The sequence below is a fragment of the Panicum virgatum genome, chromosome 2N (assembly GCF_016808335.1).
Source record: "Panicum virgatum strain AP13 chromosome 2N, P.virgatum_v5, whole genome shotgun sequence".
In the NCBI taxonomy this organism is placed as follows: Eukaryota; Viridiplantae; Streptophyta; class Magnoliopsida; order Poales; family Poaceae; genus Panicum; species Panicum virgatum.
Genome location: NC_053146.1, coordinates 49,099,741 through 49,123,368, shown reverse-complemented (window position 1 = coordinate 49,123,368; position 23,628 = coordinate 49,099,741). Strand labels below are relative to the sequence as shown.

General features: G+C 45.0%; 1 protein-coding gene and 1 pseudogene across 1 annotated transcript; one reads left to right on the top strand and one right to left on the bottom strand.

Moving 5' to 3' along the window:
- Window positions 1–1,282: 1,282 nt before the first annotated feature.
- Window positions 1,283–3,631, bottom strand: LOC120658875 (protein SLOW GREEN 1, chloroplastic-like). The gene is made up of 4 exons (XM_039937016.1): window positions 2,972–3,631; window positions 1,733–1,879; window positions 1,571–1,651; window positions 1,283–1,468 (listed from the first exon to the last, which is right to left on the bottom strand). The coding sequence occupies exons 1-4, from the start codon at window positions 3,629–3,631 to the stop codon at window positions 1,283–1,285; spliced, it is 1,074 nt and encodes a 357-aa protein (XP_039792950.1).
- A 2,105-nt stretch (window positions 3,632–5,736) lies between these two features.
- LOC120660924 overlaps window positions 5,737–23,628 on the top strand; it is a 43,061-nt pseudogene continuing 25,169 nt past the window's right edge.

Genomic DNA, 23,628 nt, shown 5'->3' with positions numbered 1-23,628 from the left:
ATCATAATAGCCATTAGATCTGTTATCTTTTTTCTAATAAATTACTCACCTTTGCCATTATGAAAATAGATTAAACTAACCTCCTAAACACGTATCTAAATTACTCACCTCTGCCATTATAAAAAATAATCTAAAGTAACCCCTAATCTTCTTGTAAATTACCCACTTATGCCATTATAAAATAATATCAAATAACCCCCTAAATTTTCATATATATTATCCAATGATATCATAATTAATAAAAAGTTAAAATAAACCCCAAATCTAAATCTAAATTATATTATTATAATAAAATCTTAAAGTGCATCAATATAAAATTCTAGGTTACTATTTATATCATTATTAATATATTAATATATTATTATTTATATAAAAATACTGAACATAATGTGTGTATCACCATATTTCATATATAAGAGAAAAGATAAGAATACTAATTTTCATGTTGTTCACATAACTCAAACAAAATGTTCAGTTAAATACATATCAAACCATGGTTTTAAATAGCGGGCTATGACAAATAGTGGCGTATTTTTTTCCGAGGCTATGAGGCTATAGCGGGCTATGACAAATAGCGGTTCACTACTAAATCATGAAAAATACAAGTAATAGATGCACAAAAACATAGTAATTAGCGAATTTCATAAACATAAATATATTTCTAGAGCTATGGGAACATTACTTAAGTTGACAATGCAATAAAAATCATACAATCAAATATTTATTTGTCCAAAAGACCAAAACAGTAGCACTGAGCTAAGGATAAGGCTATAGCGGAGCTAAAGCTATGTTATTTAGCGCAGCTATAGCCCAATTTAGCGTCCATAACTGCCATAGCGGTACAAATACAAATAGCATAGCGGGAACCCTCTAAAAAATCTATAGCGGGGCTATGGCGAGGCTATAGCCCGCTATTTAAAATCTGGTATCAAACATATATGGAGGTGTGATGCAAATTGAGAAAAAATTGTTAGCAACTAAACCTGTCACATTTATTACAATTACATAATGATAAATATATATCTTTACATCACTGGATTAGATTATTTAATTAATTAAAGAGAGCGTGAGATAGATAATTATTAGATATCTCCAACTAGCCTGTATGGGAGCACGAGTTGATAGACTAGTGATATTCTAATTCGACGTGACAGCAGGGGCAGAGAAGGAGCAAAGAAAAATAATGCTGGGAGCTCTCACTCACTCCCCTTTATTATATCTCAGCTGCAACATATCTACCCCCAGGAGCATCGAGCCATTCAGCTATGAAAATCCTAATGGATCATTTCTTTGATAGAAATTCTGATCCAAATTCCTTTTGTATCCGATCATCTGACTCCATTTTAGCTGCTAGTATAACATCACTAATAAAACTCTTATCTGAGAATTCATCTGGCACAAGGCTTCTGTATATATCAAATTGCCTATCTGCGTCTTCTTTCCTGTCTAAAAGTGCATACACAATGCCCTGTAAGACAAAGTAAAATCCAGAGTCAGAATCAAAACAAAGATACTTTCAGGAAGACAGGAATCAGAACAAACCACAATCCACTGAAGATAAAAAGAGTACCTGGCAAAGGTGAGGCCGAAAATCTCGAGGATCCTCATTTATAAGATTTTGTAGTTTCTCAGATGCAATGTCTAACTGACCGTGTGTGCCATCAAAACTTTCATTAGACAACAACAAACTGCCACTGATTCAGAATGCTGTGTCATTTGAAGTATTTGTTACCATGACAACATGCATTTGTGCAATCAAAATCCTTATGTTTCGCTCTTCCGGGACCCTTTTGTCAGAAATCGCAACTTGCAAAGCATTCTCGAGCATTTCAAAAAGAGTAGGGCCTTCAAGTTTCTTATGCATACACAGTGCAAGTCCCTGCAAGTGTCTGAGGTTTTTACCAGATCGTGAGGAAATACCAACTACTTAGAAATATCATATGAATGGGGCTATAAGAAAGAACATGTTTTAAGAATGTCTTAAGGACTAGAATTGGGTTCAGAATCTGTTGCACATGCCTGACACAAAATGCTGAGCAGACAGATCAAGAAGTAATGAAGTAGAGAATTTGCTCTGCTTCATTCCTCACAAAAGCGATTCTTTTTTATAGCTACATTTTATCAAATGAAATCCTCAACGCTTGATATAATCATATAATCAGTTCCTTTTTCAAACCAATCGGTTAAATTTACAACACTTGACTAATCAAGTTATATAACCCCTACAATAAATATTGAGAAAGCCTCCGCATACATAGTTTGTACTTCCTACCATCTTAAAATGAAAAATTGACTGTTAATGAAACCTACACAATATTCATCACAAAACACCTTATGGGAAAGGCTCATGCCTCATGGGCTGTGCCACAACCCTTCAATTCCTGTTGCATTTGAACTTGCTAGCACGTGAACTGGTTACCAAGTGTGTAGCCAAATGAAAAATTGACTGTTAATGAAACCTACACAATATTCGTCACAAAACACCTTATGGGAAAGGCTCATGCCTCATGGGCTGTGCCACAACCCTTCAATTCCTGTTGCATTTGAACTTGCTAGCACGTGAACTGGTTACCAAGTGTGTAGCCAAATGTATTTCTGTTCCATTCTGAGAATTCAAAGCATTAAGACAACATTATGTGAATTCTTAGGACAACTCTAGCATAGGTTAGAAATAGATGCAGTAAACTGCCACGGTGTTAATGGAATTGTGGAATGACCTTTTGTTAACAACCTATTGCAATTGCTACAAGTACCAATTTGAATTCTCAATGTCATGAACGTGTACGATCTTTCTCAATGTCATGAACGTGTACGATCTTTGAACTTCGATCAGTACCAACGCAAGCAGAAACCAATAATCATAGCACAATCTGATATCATAACGTGACAAATGTAACCATGTCAACAAGAACAATTGCAGTTAGTAGATACTTTAGATCAGAAGGAGCATGTATGTTATACTTATACCCACATGGAGAGCACGAACGAGAAGGGGCTCCTCTGCTAGGACCTCCTCGAACTGACGCTCGGCCTCGGCGAGGTTTCCACTGAGCTTGTGCAGCTGCGCAATAATCAGCCGCCACTCCACCTCGCCGGGCTCGGCGTCATGCAGCCGCCGTGCATACCGGAGCGCACCACCCCAGTCCGCGTGCCTCATCTTGCTGTACAGCGCGCACTTGAGCACGTCCACATCGCCGGGGTTGTGGCTCAGAATCGCCGAATACATACGCATCTCATCGTCGTCCTCATCCTCGTGCTGCTCCTCTTTCTCTTTTACCTCTGCTTTCTCGACCTCCTGCTTCCTCTCTTCGGATTCTTGCTGCTCGTCTTCGTGTTGCCCCTCGATTTCCTGTGGCTGCAGAGTTGGCGGGGGAGTGGAGGCGAGGGCGGGGAGCGGGCGGTTGCCGGAGAGGGAGAGGAGGCCTGCGGCGAGCAGGAATAGGTCGCTGACTGTCGGGGTCTTGAGGGAGGGGGAGATAGAGGGGACTGTGGAGAAGCGTGGGGGTTTGGGTGGAATTCGGAAGCGGATGGGCTTGAGGGGGGAGGGGAGGGAGAAGCCGACAGCGGAATGGCGGCGGATGCAGAGAGAGGCAGAGGCTGTGGGGATTGTGGTGGGCAAGATGAAGTTCATCGCCGATTTGTCGCGAGCAAGAAGAAGAGTATGCTGAGGGCGAGGGGTCTTCTCTGCTTCTGAAATCTGCAATGGAGATGCTCATGCCCAAGCCCTACCAAACGCATCAAATCAAACCAGTTTCGGCACAAAAATGAATTGCACACCGTGAGCTAAAAATAATTACAGCTAAAAATACCACCAATCGTACCTTTCGACCCTGTTTGGTTCCCAACAGTCCCTGAGCTAATTGTAGTCTCTGGGCTAAAATAAAAAAGTTTCTCCCTATTTAATTGAGGGACTAAAAGGGACTAAATATCATTAATTGCAGTGATAAAAGGACCCAAATACCCCTTGCATGCATGCACCTACATGGCCCGCATGCACCTAGCTGCATGCACCTCGCGGTGGGTGGGGTGGGGGTCGCGTTGGAATGTGTGTGGACCATGGGGCATGGTGGAATAAGTTCCAAAAAACTTCTTTTAAGGGACTTCTCAAGTTTTAGCCCCTAACATAATTTTAGCCCCCAAAAATCCTCCTATTTGGTTGTTTAGCCTCAAAAATCTCAGAAACTTATGCAAAAATCTCTCAAACCAAACAGGATTTTCGTCGGCCTTCTCTCTCGTGCGAGGCACGCTGGTGGCGGCACCAGCCCGGGGCTGATGGCGCGGCCACACGCAGCAAGCGTCGGCGGGCGGAACGGCGCCAGGACGCGCGGCCGCAAGGGGCAGACCGGCGGCGGAGCGCACAGGCGGGCAGAGCCAACCGGTGTTCAGCGATAAAGAACAGTGAGATAAGAGAGACGCAAGTATTCGTGGCTCAGAATGAGCCCATAGTGTCCAACGGGCCGGCCCGGGCTCGGGCTAGGCACGGCCTGAAGGAGGTCGGGCTGACCCGGTTTGGATACGATTCGTGTTTAGAATATTTGGGCTTCGATGTTAAGCACGGCCCATTTAGTTTGGCCCAAAATAGTTCAAACCTGCCCGCCTGAGCCCAAGCGGTTTCCGCGAGTTGCCCTCGGCGAACAGCGATCAAATCTAAATTAACAAAAAACAACGCAGAACAGTAATCCACACCTGTCATCTCATTAAAAGAACCAAAAGCCGCAATATCATTTCCCATGCTTTGCAATGCATGTAGTACCAAAAGCCCGTTTAGTTACCAAAAAATTTCACCCAAAAATTTTTACCTCCCCTTTGAACACATGCATGTAGTATTAAATATAGTTAAAAAATAAAACTAATTGCACAGTTTGAATGTACACGACGAGACAAATCTTTTGAACCTAATTAGTGCATAATTAGCCATAAGTGCTACAGTAACCCACATGTGCTAATGATGCGGTCAAAGACCTCAAAAGATTCGTCTCACGGTTTCTAGGTGAGTTCTGAAATTAGTTTTTTAATTAGTATCCGAAAAACCCTCCCGACATCTGGTCGAACAGTCGATTTAACATCCAAAAATTTTTATTTTGGGAACTAAACAGCCCCATATACTCCAAGACAGCTGGCATGTCATCAACAATGCAGAATCGAGGCTGCACGTTGACAGAAATGTCACACCTCGGTCTCTACGTACATCGATCTGGTCGTTTGGGTTGTTGCTGGGAAATGTCAGTATGTAACCACCTCGGCATGGCATTGACGGAGTCCCCGGGAGAGCCAAATTGTCGTCATCGATATCGAATACGGAATACTAGCTCCTCCATTGTTGAAGGCCTGGTGGCCGGAGTCTGGAAGGAAGATGCTTGGAAACCCGACAGGAAGCAACACACAGTGCAAATCCTGGCATAGCTAGCTCATGCCGTTCGTGTTTCGGAGAATCCAAACTCCCCAAAATTCCAGTTGGTAACCTGGGATGGGATCCCACAAACACCAAGCAATTTACAGCTTTTTTTAGATAATGGGAAAGAAGCAATTTACAGCTGAACCACAAACTGCAAACAATCGACTGATTCACGTATAGCTCATGCATCCCCCGCTCGGATTTCGGAGAATCCAAACACCAAAAATTCCAGTTGGTAACCTCGCTCCGGGCTGCTCCTTGCCACAGCACTATATAAACACCAAACACTCTCCATTACACTCTCAGCGAGGAGCTCGATCGCAACACTAATCTCCTGACAAACCAAGATGGGTAGGAACCAGATCTCCTACTGCATTCTTCTCGCGATCCTCCTACTCGCCGTACCGCCGCTCACGAATGCCACCCTGGATCAAGCCACGCTGCTAAGGCAGTTCATCGCGTCCCGGTCCCTGGCCCAGAGCGCTGACGGCCCTGCCGAGACGGACCCCTGGGCTGACCCCAAGACCAGCTTCGGCCACCTGCCCACGAAATGCAAGAACCCCAAGGGCAGCAAGGAGGCCGACAGGATCGAGGCGCTGCCGGGGCAGCCGCCGCGCGTCAACTTCGAGCAGTACGCCGGGTACGTGACGGTGGACGAGGAGCACGGCCGCGCGCTCTTCTACTACTTCGTCGAGTCCCCCTACGACGCCGCCTCCAAGCCCCTCGTCCTCTGGCTCAACGGAGGTATCTCAATGGTGTTCGGCGTAGGCGCGTTCGTTCTGGCGCTTGGCGCCATGTAATTTGTGTGTTTTTTTTTCCACGCGGGCAGGGCCAGGGTGCTCGTCCCTGGGAGCCGGCGCGATGCAGGAGCTCGGCCCGTTCCGTGTCAACGCCGACGGCAAGACGCTTAGCAGGAACAAGCACGCCTGGAACAACGGTGCGTACGTGGCTGATGACCGGTCAATGTTCTTGCAAGTCCACGTACTCCCAGTGGCTGATGATGGATCGACCGTTATATTCATGACTCGCAGTGGCCAACGTGATCTTCCTGGAGTCGCCGGCCGGCGTCGGGTTCTCGTACTCGAACACGTCATCGGACTACGGCCTAAGCGGCGACTGGAGGACGGCGGTGGACTCGTACACCTTCCTGCTCCACTGGCTCGAGCGGTTCCCCGAGTACAAGGGCCGCGACTTCTACATCGCCGGCGAGAGCTACGCCGGGCACTACGTCCCGGAGCTGGCCGCCGTCATCGTGGCCATCCGCAAATTCACCGGCAAGAACCCTACGAACCTCAAGGGAATCTTCGTAAGTCGATCGATCGTCTGCCATTAACTATGGGAATAACTATTTAGGCAAACTTCAGTTGCTACTCAAACTTGAACTAATAATTGTTTGCGTTGTCGATTCTCAACCAATCGATCGGTTGGTTTCAGGTTGGCAACCCGTACCTTGATGACTACAAGAACGAGAAGGGCTCTCTAGAGTTCTTGTGGAACCATGGTGTGATGTCCGACGAGGTGTGGGCCGCCATTACCGAGCACTGCAGCTTCGGACCGTCCGAGGACCTGCTGTGCCACAAAGCGAAGGCGTCGTTCCAAACTGGTAACATCGATGGCTACAACATCTACGCTCCGATCTGCATCCAGGAGCCCAACGGGACGACCCACTCCATTGGCTATGTAAGTACATACAAGTACTCCCTCCGTTCCAAATTATAAGTCACTAGTCTATCAACCCGTGCTTCCGCACGAACTAATTAGAACTAATATAAGAATAAAGTCAATAATTATAATTATGTATCTCACACCCTTTTCATCTAGAGAACATATCAGGTGCAAACTAAGCAAACAGTGTAAACTCCAATTTGGACCACTGGATCAACATCCAAGGGGCATATGGGGATTGGGTAATTTTACAATTAACCGGCCGCCCTTGGATTGTGTAATCACACATTTGCAAATCCCCCTTTCCACTCCCTCTGCGCCTCCCCTTGGATGTTGATCTGGTGGCTCAGATTGAAGTTTGCACGATTTGCACGAAGAGGTTGGTTTGCACCTGTTTGTTTCATTTCATCTATTAAATATTCTAACGCATACTCTAAAATATATATTTATCATTATGTAAATACAATATATATTTTTTTTGCATCACACCTCAATATGTATTTAATATATGTTTTGTTGAACTATTTGTTTGTGAATTGGTATTTTTATCCCTTCCATCATACATGAATATATGATGACATATATCATGGGTAGTATTTTTATATAGATAATAATATTGATAACTGTACAATTTAGATTCAGATTTATGAGTAATTTAACTTGTAATAATAATGATATAATTGGATGATTTATATGCAAATATAGGTGAGTATTTGTATTATTTTTATAATGTCAAAGGTCGGTAATTTACACAAAGATTAGGGGATTACTTTAGATTTTTATTATAATGGCAAAGGTGGGTAATTTAGATACATGTTTAGGTGTTACTTTAGTCTATTTTCATAATGGCAGAGGTGGGCAATTTAATAGGAAATAACAGATCTGATGGTTATTATAATTTGAGCTGTTGGATTGATGGATGGATGTTTCTGATTTTTGTGAGAATTTATAGGATTTTTCTATTTTTCAGAGTGTCCACCTAGGATTCTAGGTGGCTTCATGTAGAGTTTCCTTTGGAGCCTTCAATTAGTAATAGTAAGATTCCAAGAATTTTGGAGAGTCAAAACATTTCAAAGTTTGACCAAAATTATGGAGAGAAACACAAAAATTTATAACATCAAATATGTATACTATAAAAATATACTAATAAAGAATCTAATGATACTTAATTGGTATCGTAAATGTTATTATTTTGTTGTATAAATTTGGTCAAACTTAGAAAATTTTGACTCTCCAAGATTTTTGGAATGACTTATAATTTGGAACGGGGGAGTATATACGATGTGCTCTTCTCTTAGTCTCCTAGTAGAGTTTAGGCACTGACGGCTGATAAATTAATAAATTGGTTCCATCGGTGACATGCTGGCTGACTGGCTGCTGAAATTGAGACAGTTACCTGGGTACGATCCGTGCATCAATTACTACGTCCCAGCCTACTTCAACAGGCTTGAGGTGCAGGAGGCGATCCATGCTCGGGTCAACACACGTTGGTCCACTTGCACGTAAGTACTGCTAGTACTCTAGTACTACCTAAGCCAGCCAACCCTTGGTCTATACAAACCTGGCCTGTATATATGCATGCCTTAATCCTTGTGTAATTTGGTCAGTAGTAACCTGCACTGGCACTGGAAAGAAGCTCCGGTGTCCATGGTGCCAACGCTCTCGTGGCTTGTCCGTAATGGACTGCGAGTGTGGTTGTACAGGTAACCTCCGTCACTATGCAGACTGAACAAGGAAAAGTATAGAGTGAATGATTTGATCTTGCTAATTCATTGCCAGTGGTGACATGGATGATGTGTGCCCAATTACGGCGACGAGGTACTCCGTCCAGGATCTCAATCTGACCATCACGAAGCCATGGCGCCCCTGGTACACCCCTGCCAACGAGGTAATTAAGAAACTAAGAATTCAGCTCAGAGAATAAAACTATAAAGATGAAATAGGATCGCTACATGCTGACGAACTGCGATGCTGTGTCACATATAGGTTGGAGGTTACATTCAGCAATACATGGGAGGATTCACGTTTGCGTCGGTGCGGGGAGCTGGACACCTAGTACCCAGTTTCCAGCCTAAGAGATCGCTAGTTCTCTTCTACTCCTTCCTGAAAGGCGTGCTCCCACCCGCGGTTTCATTGTGGCAGCCGTGAGAAGAGCTAGTTTTCCGAAGAAGTCATGGCTTGTTGGAAGCTCACTACCAAGAAGAAAGATACAAATAAGATTGAGACATTTCTAAGTGCTTGTTTAGCAAATAATACTCAAATGACCATTGATCTTTTAATGTCAATTTATGACATTCTGAGATTTATTTATTAAGTGGTTGGTTTCTTTCTGGTTCAAAAATATTGGTCAGAGATTCTTTGTGATAATTTACATAGCATGATTTAGTTTATATTTTGTGCAAAGTTGTGGAAGGTTTGTGAATACCAATGGTAGTCACCCTTGGATGATGAGTAATTAACAACGTCGTCGGTTAGTCATGCCAGGAGGATGTATAAGAGGGTTTGACCGGTTGACTTTAAAATTGGAGGTGCGTCCGGTGCGGCCGGATAGCGGTGATGGAGGGCACGTGACGCCATCGCGAAGTTTACATCGAGGCGAAATAAAGTCGTGAGGGGGCATATCCGTTCAATATCCCGATAAAAATTTTGACGACTTAACCCTTAAGCTGTATTTGAATTGTGTGCTTCATGTAAGAATGTTCTGGATATTTATCGGGCTTCTATATATATATGTGGATGAGCTGTTGTGGCAGCTATATATTTTGGTGGAGGTCCTCTCATTTGTTTGTGAGAAAGGGTTTGTTAGGATTTTGATTTGAGTTTTTTGCAATCCAAATTTTGGGTTAGGTTAGAAGTAGCTTGTAACTGGACCTCTTAAAGTATAATCCAATCATCAATCTTGTGTTCAATCTTGCATCCTGAGCGTTTTTCCTTTTCTGCGGTTTTTCGGGTGTATTTCATTTTTTTCACTCGATTCGTGAGGAATACTTGAGCTTTTTGCAATCTTCTTTTTGGATCTATTAGATCTTGCCGCTATGCTTCTAAACCTCAAGTTTCGTTTGGTTTCACGGAATTGTGAGAGAGCAATTTACATTTGAAGATTCGAAGTTTCTCTCATTTGCCCCCTTTCTTCCCTCTATCATTGCGCAGGGAGCTCGCGCTCTGCTCCAGGCGCTCGTTGACCACCAGACAGCAGGGGACGCGTGGCTGACAGAGGCGCACGTCGGAAAATCTATTTATCGAATATGCGACTACAAGCTATACTATCGCACATGTTCGCTAGAGATAAAATATCTTAAAACAGAAATTATTTCGAAACAAACTTAAATATTCTAAGATAAAACAAAAATATTCTAGAGATAGTAATTGTTTCGGAACAAATAAAAATATTTTAAGATAAAATTAAAATATTTTAGAGATAGAAATTATTCTGAAATAAATAAAAAATTTTAGAAAAAATATTGTTTAAATATGATCAAATACAATAGCATACCTTCTAGTTGTATTTTGTATATTGGGTTCTTAAAACCTGCTGCCTCCTCGTGGCCTCTCCGCATTTGCTGGCCTCACCGTGTCCCCTTTGTTGACACGTGCCACAGCCTAGAGGAGCCTCCAAGCCCTACTTGCGGTATAGTTGGCCAAATGGGCTGGGCCAAATGTGCGGCCCGAAGCCTAGCCCGAAAAAGCACGGCCCAGGCACGGCCTGGCATGATAGCAATAGTGTTGGGCTGGCCCGGCACGATCATGCAGGCTGTGCCTGGGCCGCCATCCCGGCCCGTAATGCTAGCCCAAGCACGGCCCGACTAAGCACCAGGCCCGATACGTCCCATTAACAGCCCACAACCTTCTCCATATATATACTCTCTCCTAACCCTAATTTTTACCATCCCTCTACCCATCTCCCCCTATCCAGCCGACTAGCCGCCAGCCTCCTCTCTTGGCTGCCGCTTGGCCGTCCGCCTCCACTAGCGGCTTGCGCCAGCGCCGTGGCAGCCGCCGGCCTGAAGCGCCTTGGTCGCGACGGCCCGCATCCTCTTGTCGCGCCGTCACCGCGGCAGCCGACGGCCACCGGCGCCATGGTCGCGGTGGCCAGCATCGTCCCGTCGCGCCGTCATCGCGGCAGCCGACGGCCTGCAGCACCATGGCCGCGACATCCCACGGCCTCCCCTCGCGTCGTCCCCGCGACAGCTGACGAATCCAGCACGGTAACCGCCAGCCTGCACCTCTGTGGCCGCCGCAAGGCCATCGGCCTCCATGGAAGGCGCCTTTGCCGCAGTAGCCAGCGGCCCTCCCTCCACGGGCACGAAAGGCCCGGCGTGTCGAGCGGCCCAACCCGGCCCATTTATGAGGGCTTAGGGTTGTGCCTGGGCCGCTGAATCAGCACGCCGGGCGGCCAGGCACGGCCCGACCAATTGATCGGGCCAGATAGGGTCGGGCCTAATCGTGCCTGGGCCGAGTCGGGCTAGGACCGGGTCGTGCCGGGCGGCCCATTTGGCCAACTATAGCTTGCGGGCCGAGCAATCAACCACCTCATTCCATGTGGGTCCCACACAAAAGCCCAATCCCCTTCGTTTTTCCCATTCTCACGAGTCTGCTCGCCACACACTGCCACGTAGCCCTGGTAACGAGCCGTGGCCCGCTCCTAATCCAAGCTCGGCCCTTTTTCTTTGGGTAGGTGCCGATCCTGATCCAATTTGGGCCCTTCTATTTATAATCCTAATCTAGTTTGGGCTCTTCTATTTAAAATCCTACTACTACTCCTGATCCTAACTCAGCCCTTGGGCCGCGATCCTAACTCCCTTAGCAAAGCCAAACAGCACCTCAAGTAGATGTAACTAAGCTCAAGCAAGTGCAAGTTTACAAAAGCATTGCCAGGGCATGCTAAACTGGCACAATAATTTTCAAAATCCTCTACGAGTACATATCCTGGGGAAGTAGTAAAGCAGCAATTCTCTCTTTTCCCATTAAGAGATGTCATGATCTAATCGCCCTTGCGACGGAAGGAGCACCCCTTGGTGAGCCTGGCCTTCCCACCAGTAGGTTGGCAGAGAACAGTTTGGCAGCTTGGGCACACAACCACAGTCTGGGAGTGGCTGAACACAGTGGTTCTGCAATCACAAAAACTTTGTGAGATACAGTCTGGGAGTGGCTGAACACAGCATGCTGATATCGCAAAAACTATACAACCATAATAACCTTTCACCAAAGCTTAACATCAAAAGATCGCAGATAATTGCAGTAAAGCTTAGTGGTCAATGTAAATTAGAACTCACTGGAATCAATCTTGCATCGTACACAACATGATTAAAACAGCTACACTTGCAAAAATGTGGTAAATAGAGCAGCAAGGTGTATTGTTGTGCAATTATCAAAAGAAATACAAGTGGTGAGAAACTAACAAAAACACTAGTCAAACATTAACAGTTTCATCTCCATATATAAACAATTTTCTTGTCCAATATATCCAGGTGTCATTCCATCTACGAGAACTGCATTCTTTTGGGGACAGAGGGTGTATGAATTTTTACCAAATCAATATGCAACCTTATATTAAGTTGTTCCACACAATCAAGGATTGTGGAACCACAAGATTTCACAAGAATTTTAATCATGTTGTGGAACTAGATAGCCTGCTAACTTAGCAACATGCAGCTGAAAGTAGGATCTCGAGGTGAACATGCAGCTGTACAACTACAGATCAATTTCAACTTCTCTCATGAACCAACAGCTAGGGCACTAACCTGTCAATTAGCATCTTCTTCTTCATCTGATTCAAACATACGTTGTCCAGTGAATGGTTGACCTGCAATGAATAAGAAACATATTAAACCACTATTATAAACATAACCAGCTTTGCAAAATGTATCTCAAATACGACATTTGGTTGACCTGCAATGAATAAGAAACATATTAAACCACTATTATAAACATAACCAGCTTTGCAAAATGTATCTCAAATACGACATTTACCTTCATCTGCATCATTCAAGCCAAACAACTAGTCTTTCGCACATACTAATGCTTCAAGAGTTTCTTGAGAGAGAGAAGTCTGATTTTTTCTAAGTATCCTTCCAGCACAACTAAAGGCAGATTCTGAGGACACTGTGCTTACAGGAATTGCCAAGAAGTCTCTAGCCATTAGAGCCAAGATAGGATAAGCATCTGTGTTTTTTTTCCACCATGCCAGAACATTAAAGTTCTCTCCTGCTCTCACAACTACTCTAGGATCATCCTAATAAATGTCCAGTTCAGTTCTTTCTGAGCGAGTCCTCGAGTTTTATGATGAAAACTGTGCAAATGCAAGTTCCACACGCCGTTTGCCACGAAGTCCAGAAGAAGAACTCGAATCGCCCTAACTTAGTACTTCCTCTTCATGTGAAGTAAAGACAGGACCGCCACTGTTCCTCACAATCCTCTCATACTCTAGATAGTATTGATTCAAATATCGCCTGAGTTCTCTCATCTTCTCTTCCACTTGTGCAGTCTCAACGGTCATGAAATAGAACTTGATAAAGTCAGCTTTCATCGATGGATCTAGTGTAGCAGCTATAAGAAGTATGATACTAGGTGCAGCCCAATACTTCTCAAACTTGAGATACATAGCTTTTGCCAACGCATTGAGTAGTGAATTGGCATTCCACGCCTCATCAAGCAGTTCATCTCGGATTGCCATCACCATCTTCACAAACATGTGAGCTGTTGGGTGCCTATCCGTAGAAAATGCTTTTGTAGCATCACTGAACTACTCTAGAAATTCATGAAGCCATGCAGTGTCCTGCCAGTCTAGTTCACTAGGACAATCTTGAAACTGCTCTGCTGCAAATCTGTTGAGGGCTGCTTTGTACTTCAAAGCTTCATGCAACATATCATATGTAGAATTCCAACGGTGGGGAACATCTAGAACTAGCCCTGACTTGCCTATGAGACCTAATGTCTGAACGACTGAGTTGAATGTTTGCAGCCATGAAGGTGTAGAGGTGGCAACCTTGATAATGTCCCTTATCCTTTTAATTGCATTTGGAATGACTTGCAGTTCCGCTTGAACCATTATATTGAGCACATGAGCAGCACATCTGAGATGTAGATGTTCACCTTCAAAGAACATCTGCGGACCTAGAGCAGCACGCAAGTCTCTGATTGCTCTATTGTTCACACTTGCATTGTCTAGAGTCACTGAGAACACGCGATCAACCAAACCCCACTCCATTAAGCAAGCAGTGATCCCATCTTGCACAGCAAATGAGTTATGGGGGTAAGAGATCTGCTTAAATGCAATGATCTTCTTTTGGAGCTCAAACTCTTCATCGATGTAATGGGCTGTAACTCTAAGATACCCCAAGTTTTGGTTAGACGACCACAAATCAGTTGTTAAACTGACATGAGACTTCAACTTTGTGATCTTATCTTGTAGCTGCAATTTCTCTTCTTCATACAACATCATACAATCTGTACGAACTGTTTGTCGACCGACGCAATGGAATGAAGGTTGACAATAGTTTATCATCTCTTTCCAAGTAGGATCATCTGCTTTTCGAAATGCAACCTCACCATGGAGAAAATACTTTGCACTGAGTCCTCTGAATACCACAGGATCGAATACAGAATTCTCTGTACCGGGCGTGTTCTTCAAAGATGCCAAGAATCTATCCCTGTCCTCTTGAGGGATATGATGGCAATGGTATCCAATATGCCTGTTCAAATGAGTTGTTCCTTTCCCTGACACAGAAGATAACTGAAGCTTACAATACTTGCAGACAGCCTTCTCCACTCCATCAATGAATTCCGTGTCAACATATGCCCAAACTCTAGCTCTCTTTTTTCCTGACCTGCCTGATTGATCTGTGGATATAGCATCCTCAACCTCTACTGCTGCGGTTGCTGATGAAACTCTTTCCATAATACCAGACACTGTAAAAGAGATAGCATTGCTGATGACACCAGAACAATGCTGCACAGCACAACACAGGCGCTCGATCAACAACAGCAGCACGCCGCCGGTCACCAACAGCAGTACAACACCACAGTCACCGCCGGCAGAGCAGCAGACGGACCTCCAATCCAATCGAGCAAATTAAATCACCGGAATCGAGTGGATCAGGAGACATACGACCCCGTATCAGCACTAAACTAGCCCACGCCCCTAACCCGATACACGGAGCAGCGAATCCCCAAATCAAACGCACCGCAACACCAATGCGCGGAGAAATGGGGGCCATAGGGGACGGAGACGGGCAGGCATCATCACCTAGAGTTGGCGGACGGCGGAGGAGCGGCGAAAGGCAGGACCTCTGGGCGGATTCGGCGGCGCCACCTCTCCTCTCCTCAGCCGCGGCAGCAGGTGATGCGGGAGCAGCCGCGGTGGTAGATGCCGACGATGGGGTGAGGAGAAGTGTGGCGGAGGAGGTCTGGTGACCTTGTCGGGGACGGCGGCGGAGACCCGCCGGGAGGGACGACGACGCACGCGCAGCGCAGGATCCGTTCAGGATCCTTCCGTCTCCCGTCGCCGCCCGACCCAACCTCCCTCGGCCCGCGTAGTATACGGTGAAGGGCATGATCCATTTAGGATCCTCGGGCCGATCCTTGATCATCGACTCGGGCATGTCTACAGCCTGTGTGTTTTTGGCCCGTAAAAAAATTGTAAATGCAGGCCCACGAATTTGGAGGCCCTTCCGGCCCTTGGATTCACACGATCCGTTCCCAGGCCTACCGCCACGGCGCCCGGCAGTGCCAGCCGGCGCGTGCTCGTGTGGCCGCTTGGCGGCCAACCATCAACCGTGCTGATTTGCTCTGCAGTGGCCGGCCAGCAGGTGTCATCGCCCATGGCTGGCTGCGCTGCAGAGCGTCGAAGCTTGTTGCTTTCTCCGGTGCTCGCCAGGCGATTTGATTCCCAAACAATGCAAATACTACTACGCACCCACTCTTATCCAACCTGCCGCTCCGTCGTCCATGCAGCGCGGCCTAGCAAGTGGCAAAGCAAGGCGGCAGCGGCATGGGTTTACCGGCGATGCGAGGAACGCAGGGCAGCGACGCCCCCTCAGAGCTACTCTCTTCTTTTCCCCCTTCCTCTCTCTATCTTGTTTTCATCCAGTCTCATCTCAGCCCCTCTCTCCTCTTTCTATCACTGCTCTCAGGTCCAAGCCGAGCAAAGCGGCTTTGGTATCCTCTGTGTGATCTGCCACGTCTTAAAAAAGCACCTGCGAAAACCCAACCAGCTGGGCTAGCTGGAGTCACCGTCGATATGGATGAAGCCCAGCACCCGTTCGAGGAAATGCCTCCAAGGTAGGATCCTCACTAAGTAGTTAGTATTTTTAGATTTAGAAGTATTATTTGTCAAACTGTTGTAACTTAAGAAACATTTCTTTATTTTAAAGAAACAATAATCAATCCTAAAGTGGAAACGTCAATCTAGCAGTACCAGGCCCTTAGCTTCATGAGCCATTGGCTGGTCTGACAAAAAACAGCATTAGTTGATGCTGAAAAATGAAAATGGTTGCTCCAAATTTGCGCAGGAAGTAATTGATTCGATGTACCTATGTATATTTTCTATTTTTTCTCAGTTCCTGCGTCAAACCACCAAGATTAGCTTCTACTATTTGTACATCAGTTCAAATAGATATTCTACAGCTTGGTCAATTGTTGCAGATGTGTCTTCAGTCCGAAGAATAGAGCATGGGCCGCATTCATGTCTAACTAAGCTACCACATGAATTCTACTGCGAAAGTCAGGTTCAAAGGGCACAATTATGATCTATGTGGCCGATCAGCATTCTTTATGTAGATCAGATGGGATCTTGTAGTCCAATGAGCAAATTTGATAATTGTTCATGTAAATATGAGTCAGTTTGTATCGTTTAGGTTTTTCGCCGGTTTCCCTTCAGTTAACCGTACGCTGTACAGTTTTCAGGCCCAACTTTCCTTATAAATCGGATCAATTCTATTGTTCTTAGGTGAAATGCAGGAGCTCCCTGCCCTCTTCAAAGGTTCTTCAAAAGAAAAAAAAACTTGTATGGTTCGCTTGGAGTGTCCTACTTAAACCATCCTTCTTCCTTTGTAGATTCGTACAGGTACCACATCGCCAATGGATGATAATTTCTGAGCTTGCTAAGGAAGCTACATGCAGATCACTCACTGATAATCAAGAGTAAATGCATTTCTACCTTTCACGTGTTTCTGTAAATTTATATCTTGAAGCATTACTCAAGATTTTTCCTTTTGCTATTCATAATTTGATATGTGAAAATCTTTGAGGTTCATATGTTTACCTGTCCTCCACTTGCAGTTGTGCTGGGTTGCTATTTTCAAACCTACCATGCAAATGATATATATGATCGGAATATTGTTGGGATCGTTTGTGCTCCTGGTTGCCTGTCAAGATTTGAAGGTGCAACACTTCCTTCAAAGCATACACAACAGCAATAATGCCACCATAATCCACATATTCTGTGCGCATTCAGTGTACAGAATTTACGCTTGCCTGCCTATCGTTATGCCATCTTACTTCCAGTCTTTGTGCCTTGATGCCTCCATATATAGCACTTGTTTTTTTTACCGCAGTTCCCTTCCCGTTTTCTTCCCCATTAGATATTATCTTGAGATTTTTGGTTTGGTTGCCTGCTCCACCAGTTAACATTGTGTCTATAACTTACATATCATCATATAATGTATTTGAAAGATATAAACCATAGCTGCGGCCTGCATGCCTTTTAATTTTAGAGAGAAATCTACACTTACGTTATATATTCCTCAATAACTGATACAAAGTCTGTTCAGTCCACAAGTGCGCAAGCATAAGGTGGATAAGACCTTATGCAGTTTAGAACAGATCTTGAGCTGTACTAGATTTAGATTTTAATATGGAAATCAGATTCTAATCCCCTGCGATGAGATGTGGTTAGATCAGATAATTGTAGTTTTGATTTGTTGAGAAAAATATGAGATTTAATATATTTGGTGTTTGTGATTTTATTTAATATAAGATGTATAGTTTTGTCTTCCTGTTTAGATGTATACTATTGAGTTAATTATAGGGCGCGCAAAGCGCGCTAAATGTTCTAGTGCTGTGAATAGATGCACCCGGTGCAAGCGGCCAGTAGAAGGCGCGCGTGGCCGACGGGGCAAGCAGGCGCTCCAGCGGCAGGGCGGCGGTGCTAGGCACGCGCGGCGTCAACAGGCGTGCGACGGGGCGTGCAGCACTCGGGACAAAACTCTCTGCGCTCGCTCGTGGGCTGGGGGCGCACAAACTCGCACGCCCCAACAGGCTGGCGTTTTTTCTATTTTTATATTTTTTAAAAACATTTTTTATAGAAATATATTTTTGGTTTCACAATTTACAGTTCTATACCCCTACCGCCCGTCTGCGGGGCGGCCGGCCCCATGCCGCCCCCTGCCGGGCGGTAGGGACCTATATGTAATTAAAATTTGAGTTCTATCACATGGAGGCCCCTACCGCCCGGTGGAGGGGCGGCAGGCAAGCCGACCGCCCGGCAGGGGGGCGGCAGGCTCCCCCCCAATATAAAAGAGAGAAAGGGAAAGTCGAGAGGTTCGACAAGTCACGCTACACCACCTGCAGCACCACCATCTGTCAACTGGGATGACGACCTAGATGATTTCATGACATGATCTATAACATATGATGTTCATCGGTTTTAGATTGTGATATAAATTGTGACGGGACGGCAGACCTCCTGTACCTTTAATTGCAATACTTATATGTTTGCTATGTTTGATTGCAATGATTAAATTTATTTGTGAATCTTGAACCTCGTGTGGCTCTATGATACAATACCACATAAGATACAATGAACGAAATATAAATAGAACGTTAAATAAAATACCACATAACATATTACATTGAAGGTTTCATTCGTTACAACCAAATTCGAGAGAAATACGCACTGCCAACTAATTAAACAATACATCTAGACATAGTATATACATAATATACTTAGTTTCGTACACACAAATACATTGCAAGTTGTTGCATGCACAACTAGATGTGGCGAATTCTTGTAGGTGGAGCCGATCCATCCGTCGGATTCCCGGAAGGTCCAGCCTCGGCAGCAGCAGTGGGTACTGAAAGCTGTGGGCACTTCTTGTAAGTGTGACCATCTGCTCCACACAAGTTGCAATGTTTTTTCTTCTTTCCAACCTCGGACTCGTCCATTCCGTTCTGGATACGACGCGTCTGCCATCGGCCTATGCCCCTCTTCATAGCTGGATCTGGGATGAGCATTGGATGAGAAATTTGTTGAGTGAATGGTCCTAGAATACCGATGCCGTATATCTCATGACACCAAGTCTGTGCAGCGGCTTCCTTTGTGAAATAGTGGGAAACATATGACGCAGCATCTAACCCAGATACAGAACAAACCGCGATGACATGGGAGCATGGTAAGTGATGCACATTTGGCTTCTGGCATCTGCATAACACCCTCCCGTCAATGGTTATCAAAATTTCTTGAACTACCCTTTGTCTGCGAACACCCTGTCCGGTCCTGTCCCTACATGATACCTCAAACCTTTGCTCTTTTGTGCCCATCGATATAACTGAGTGAAATCGAGCCTTTTCCATCTTTTTTTCCATGTACTCATTGACCCTTCCACAAAAACACACTCCTGGATCATGAAGTAAGGAAGCGGTTGATGCGTACCGCTCCCTAAAATACCTTACACATCCATACATGATGAACTCAACAATGCCAACAAGAGAAAATCCACGAACACGACGCATTACCATATTGTAACACTCAGCATGGTTGGTCGTCTCGATCCCGTAACGCCTCCCATCTGTGTCATACAGAAGTGACCACTTCTCTTTAGGTGCACCATCAACCCACTATGTAAATGGTTTAGCAGCTCGAACTAATGAATCTGTAGAACGTCTCCTGCTGGATGATGAGGTCTGGCTTTTAAGCAATTCGGCGCTCATGTCATCAATTATACCCCACAAAGCATCGAACTTCCTCTGCTGATTCTGAGTGCACAATCGCTTGAACAAATTCATCAGATCCTTATTTTTGAACCGCTCATAAAAATTAGCAGTCATATGCCTCACACACCACCTACTGACAACATCTGGCCATATAGGAGGTGAAAATGGATTACCTTCTTGGAGCTGCCTTATAGCTGCAAGGAGACCTGCATGCCTATCACTGATAAGGCAAACATTAGGCCTTCCAGCAATAACATGATTCTTCAGACGTTCAAGAAACCAGTACCAGCTTTCTGTGTTCTCATTCTCAACAAAGGCAAAGCCGATGGGAACTATCTGCTTGTTGCAATCAATTCCGATCGCCGTCAATATTGTTCCCTTATATTTCCCTGTCAGGAAAGTGCCGTCAATACACAGAACAGGAAGGGAGTAAATGAAGTCCCTCACACATGCACCAATGCAGAAGAAAGCTCGCAGCAAAATGCTTGGCCCCCCTGACAAGCTCGGTACACTGTATGTATCAAAAGCACTTCTAGGATTTCTGTGCACAATTACTTCAAGCATACGAGGTAGGTTGTCATATGAAGTCTCATAAGTGCCAAACCGCATCTCAAACACTTTTTTTTAGCCCGCCAAGCCTTTGCATAGCTGATCACATACTAGAAATTCTGTTCAATGTCCCTAATTATCAATGCAGGCTCGTAATCCATTTTGTCAAGAATCACCCCATACATCTTCTTGGCTACGAAAGTAGATGTGATATTACGGTGATGTCCCACAACACCTGTCAATCTACAAGTATGTGGTGTAACAATTGAACATTCCCAGTGTGTTTTGAACTTCCCCTTGTAGGCATGCACTCGCCATGTACAGTCTCTATTTGCACACCTCACCTCGTATTCTTTGCTGCTAGACTTCAACACTCTGAATTCCTTCCTCAGAGATATAGCCCAGACCTTCACAACATCCTTCACATCTTCAATGGTACGATACTTTGCCCCTTGTATGATCTCAATCACTCTGTATTCAAAATCCAGACATCTAATATCTTGTACCACTGGATTCCCAAAACCCTCTTCACGCCATTCACCTAGCACTAGGAAGCACTCATCGTCCTCATCGTCAGATGAGTCCCCACATTGCTCTATTATTTGTGCATCATGGTCTTCTTTCTCCTTGTCCTCCACAATTCTAGGTATCCGCTCGCCTTCATCTGCAAAACCTTGTGGTTCTGGTTCTGGTTCTGGAGCCTGTACATTCTTTGCGTGCATGTAATGTTTCCATTTTCCGTACTACTTATAAGCGTCAACTCCCAGAAATTCCCATTTGTTTCCCAGGAAGTCACGGTATGAACCGTAAGCAAATGGGTCTTTGGATTCACATTGAACTTCCCGTGAAACCATTTGCGTATAGAACCAAAACTCCTCTCTAGGGGTTTATCTAGACTGCACTGTCTTCGTTCCAATGCTGATATATTTACTCCATAGGAATCACGAGTAATTCTATAGAAATCACCGTAATAAACTTGAAATGCCACCTTACTCGACATATCTGGCCAGTCGAAGACTTAATTTTAATTAAACCAGTTTCTAAAACCATGGTACGACTTCAATTATAACCACTAATCCAAACCCTAAGCAGTTACAATTATAAAAAACACAAACCACAGAATTAAAAATACAAAAAATTTAGAATGACAAAATTGAGAAATATTGGTTACCTGCGGTTCGGATCTAAAATCCGGCAGGGCTTCGCTGTTGCAACTCCCTCCCTCACCCCACGTCTCTCCTTTTTCCCTCTATGAATGTTGTTTGCTACAAATACAGGTGTGGGGGGACCTCAGCTTTTATATTGGGCGGTCGGCATGCCTGCCGCCCCCCTGCCGGGCGGTAGGGTATAGAACTGTAAATTGTGAAATCAAAAATATATTTCTGTAAAAAATGTTTTTTAAAAAAATAGAAAAATAGAAAAAAGGCAGCAGGCTGAGCGCGCGGAGCAGGCCGCTCGGCTCGGCTGGCTAGCAGGTCCACTCCAGTCAGCCCAGGGAGCAGTCCAGCGGTGGGAGGGAGGTCAGGCAGAGTCAGCCCAGGGAGCAGTGCCAGCAGCTGCACGCGGCCCAAGGCCAGCACAACTGCCTAGTCGGGGGCAACGAAGGCCCAAGCGTCAGCAGCCTCTGCTCAGACCAGCTCACCCGCACGCCCAGCGACCCAATCCTCTGATTCCTGCACGTGGTCAGCAGGCTGGGGGTGAGAAGGGGGTGTGTTTAGTTCCCACAAAATTTCCAAATTTTTCATCACATCCCCTATCATATCGAAACATTAAATATAACAAATAATTCATGTATGGAGTACTAAATGTAGTTAAATAAAAAAACTAATTGCATAGTTTTGATGTACGTTGCGAGACGAATCTTTTGGGCCTAGTTAGGTCATGATAGGACAATATTTATCACAAACAAACGAAAAGTATTATAATGTGCTACAGTGACCGATGTGACTTTTTCTCCCACCTTTTCACCCCATCTAAACACAGCCAAGGTTACGAAGCTTGGTTTGTACAGGGCCGTCTCCAGAAATTTGGGGTCCGGTGCGGAATGCTAGATGGGCCCTTAAAATATTTTATAAAAATATATTTAATAGAACTCTCTTTGTTATAAAAATTAATACAAGTATCACTATTTAGAAGTATATCAAACATCAATACTTAAAAATATAGGTAGTACCGGGGAAGGCCGGGCGGCCGGTTGGCTAGCCCGGTCCGGTAGTGTCGTGCTCTCAGCAGGTCCTGAGTTCGAATCTCATCTGAAGCGAATTTCAGGCTGCCGAGAGAAAAAAAACCCTCTCGCTGTGCTCGCCGCAAGGCTTGGCCCTCACGGGCATGGGCCAGAGTTCGGGGGGTTTCTCTACCCGGTTAAACCGGTTAGGCTTCCTCTTAATGAAAAAAACGATGGGGCCGTTTCACACCTCGGGTAGAGTTTTTTTTTTAAATATAGGTAGTACTGACATCATGCTTTACTAAGAAACATTATCAGTATAGTTATTAATGCTATCGCCAATATTAGTGTTATACCTACATGCTATTACCTCCATGCTAATAAGGACAATACATGGTCAAAATAAAAAAAATCAGTTGAAAAAGACAAGAACTGATAATAGCATTTACGAACTCACGTCAATACCTCAAGATGATTTCCGGCCTTCGAAGCTTGCTCGCTTGGCCGAGAGATTGTTCTCCTATTAGAGAGCACGCAGACGCCCTTGGCCCTTGTTTATGGGAGATGAGACACCGAGAAGAAGACCGACCACGACGCGGACTGGGTCAAGGCACAGGCTATGAGCCCGGGGGAGGGGGGGGGGGGGGGGGAGCTCGTCGTCGGCAGCAGCTCAGCAAGCAGCCAACAGGATCGCAAATAGTGAGGTTACGAACGGCTAACAGGGAAGGGAAAAGGGACGTGGTTATGACACACAACGCAGATACGGATGGAATAGCATGGCAGCTCGCTGTGAGCATGCGACGATTCAGATAGACTGTTTGACCAGACGTCGGGAGGGTTTTCTGGACACTAATTTTAGAACTCACCTGAAAATCGCGAGACGAATCTTTTGAGACTTTTGACCGCATCATTAGCACATATGTGT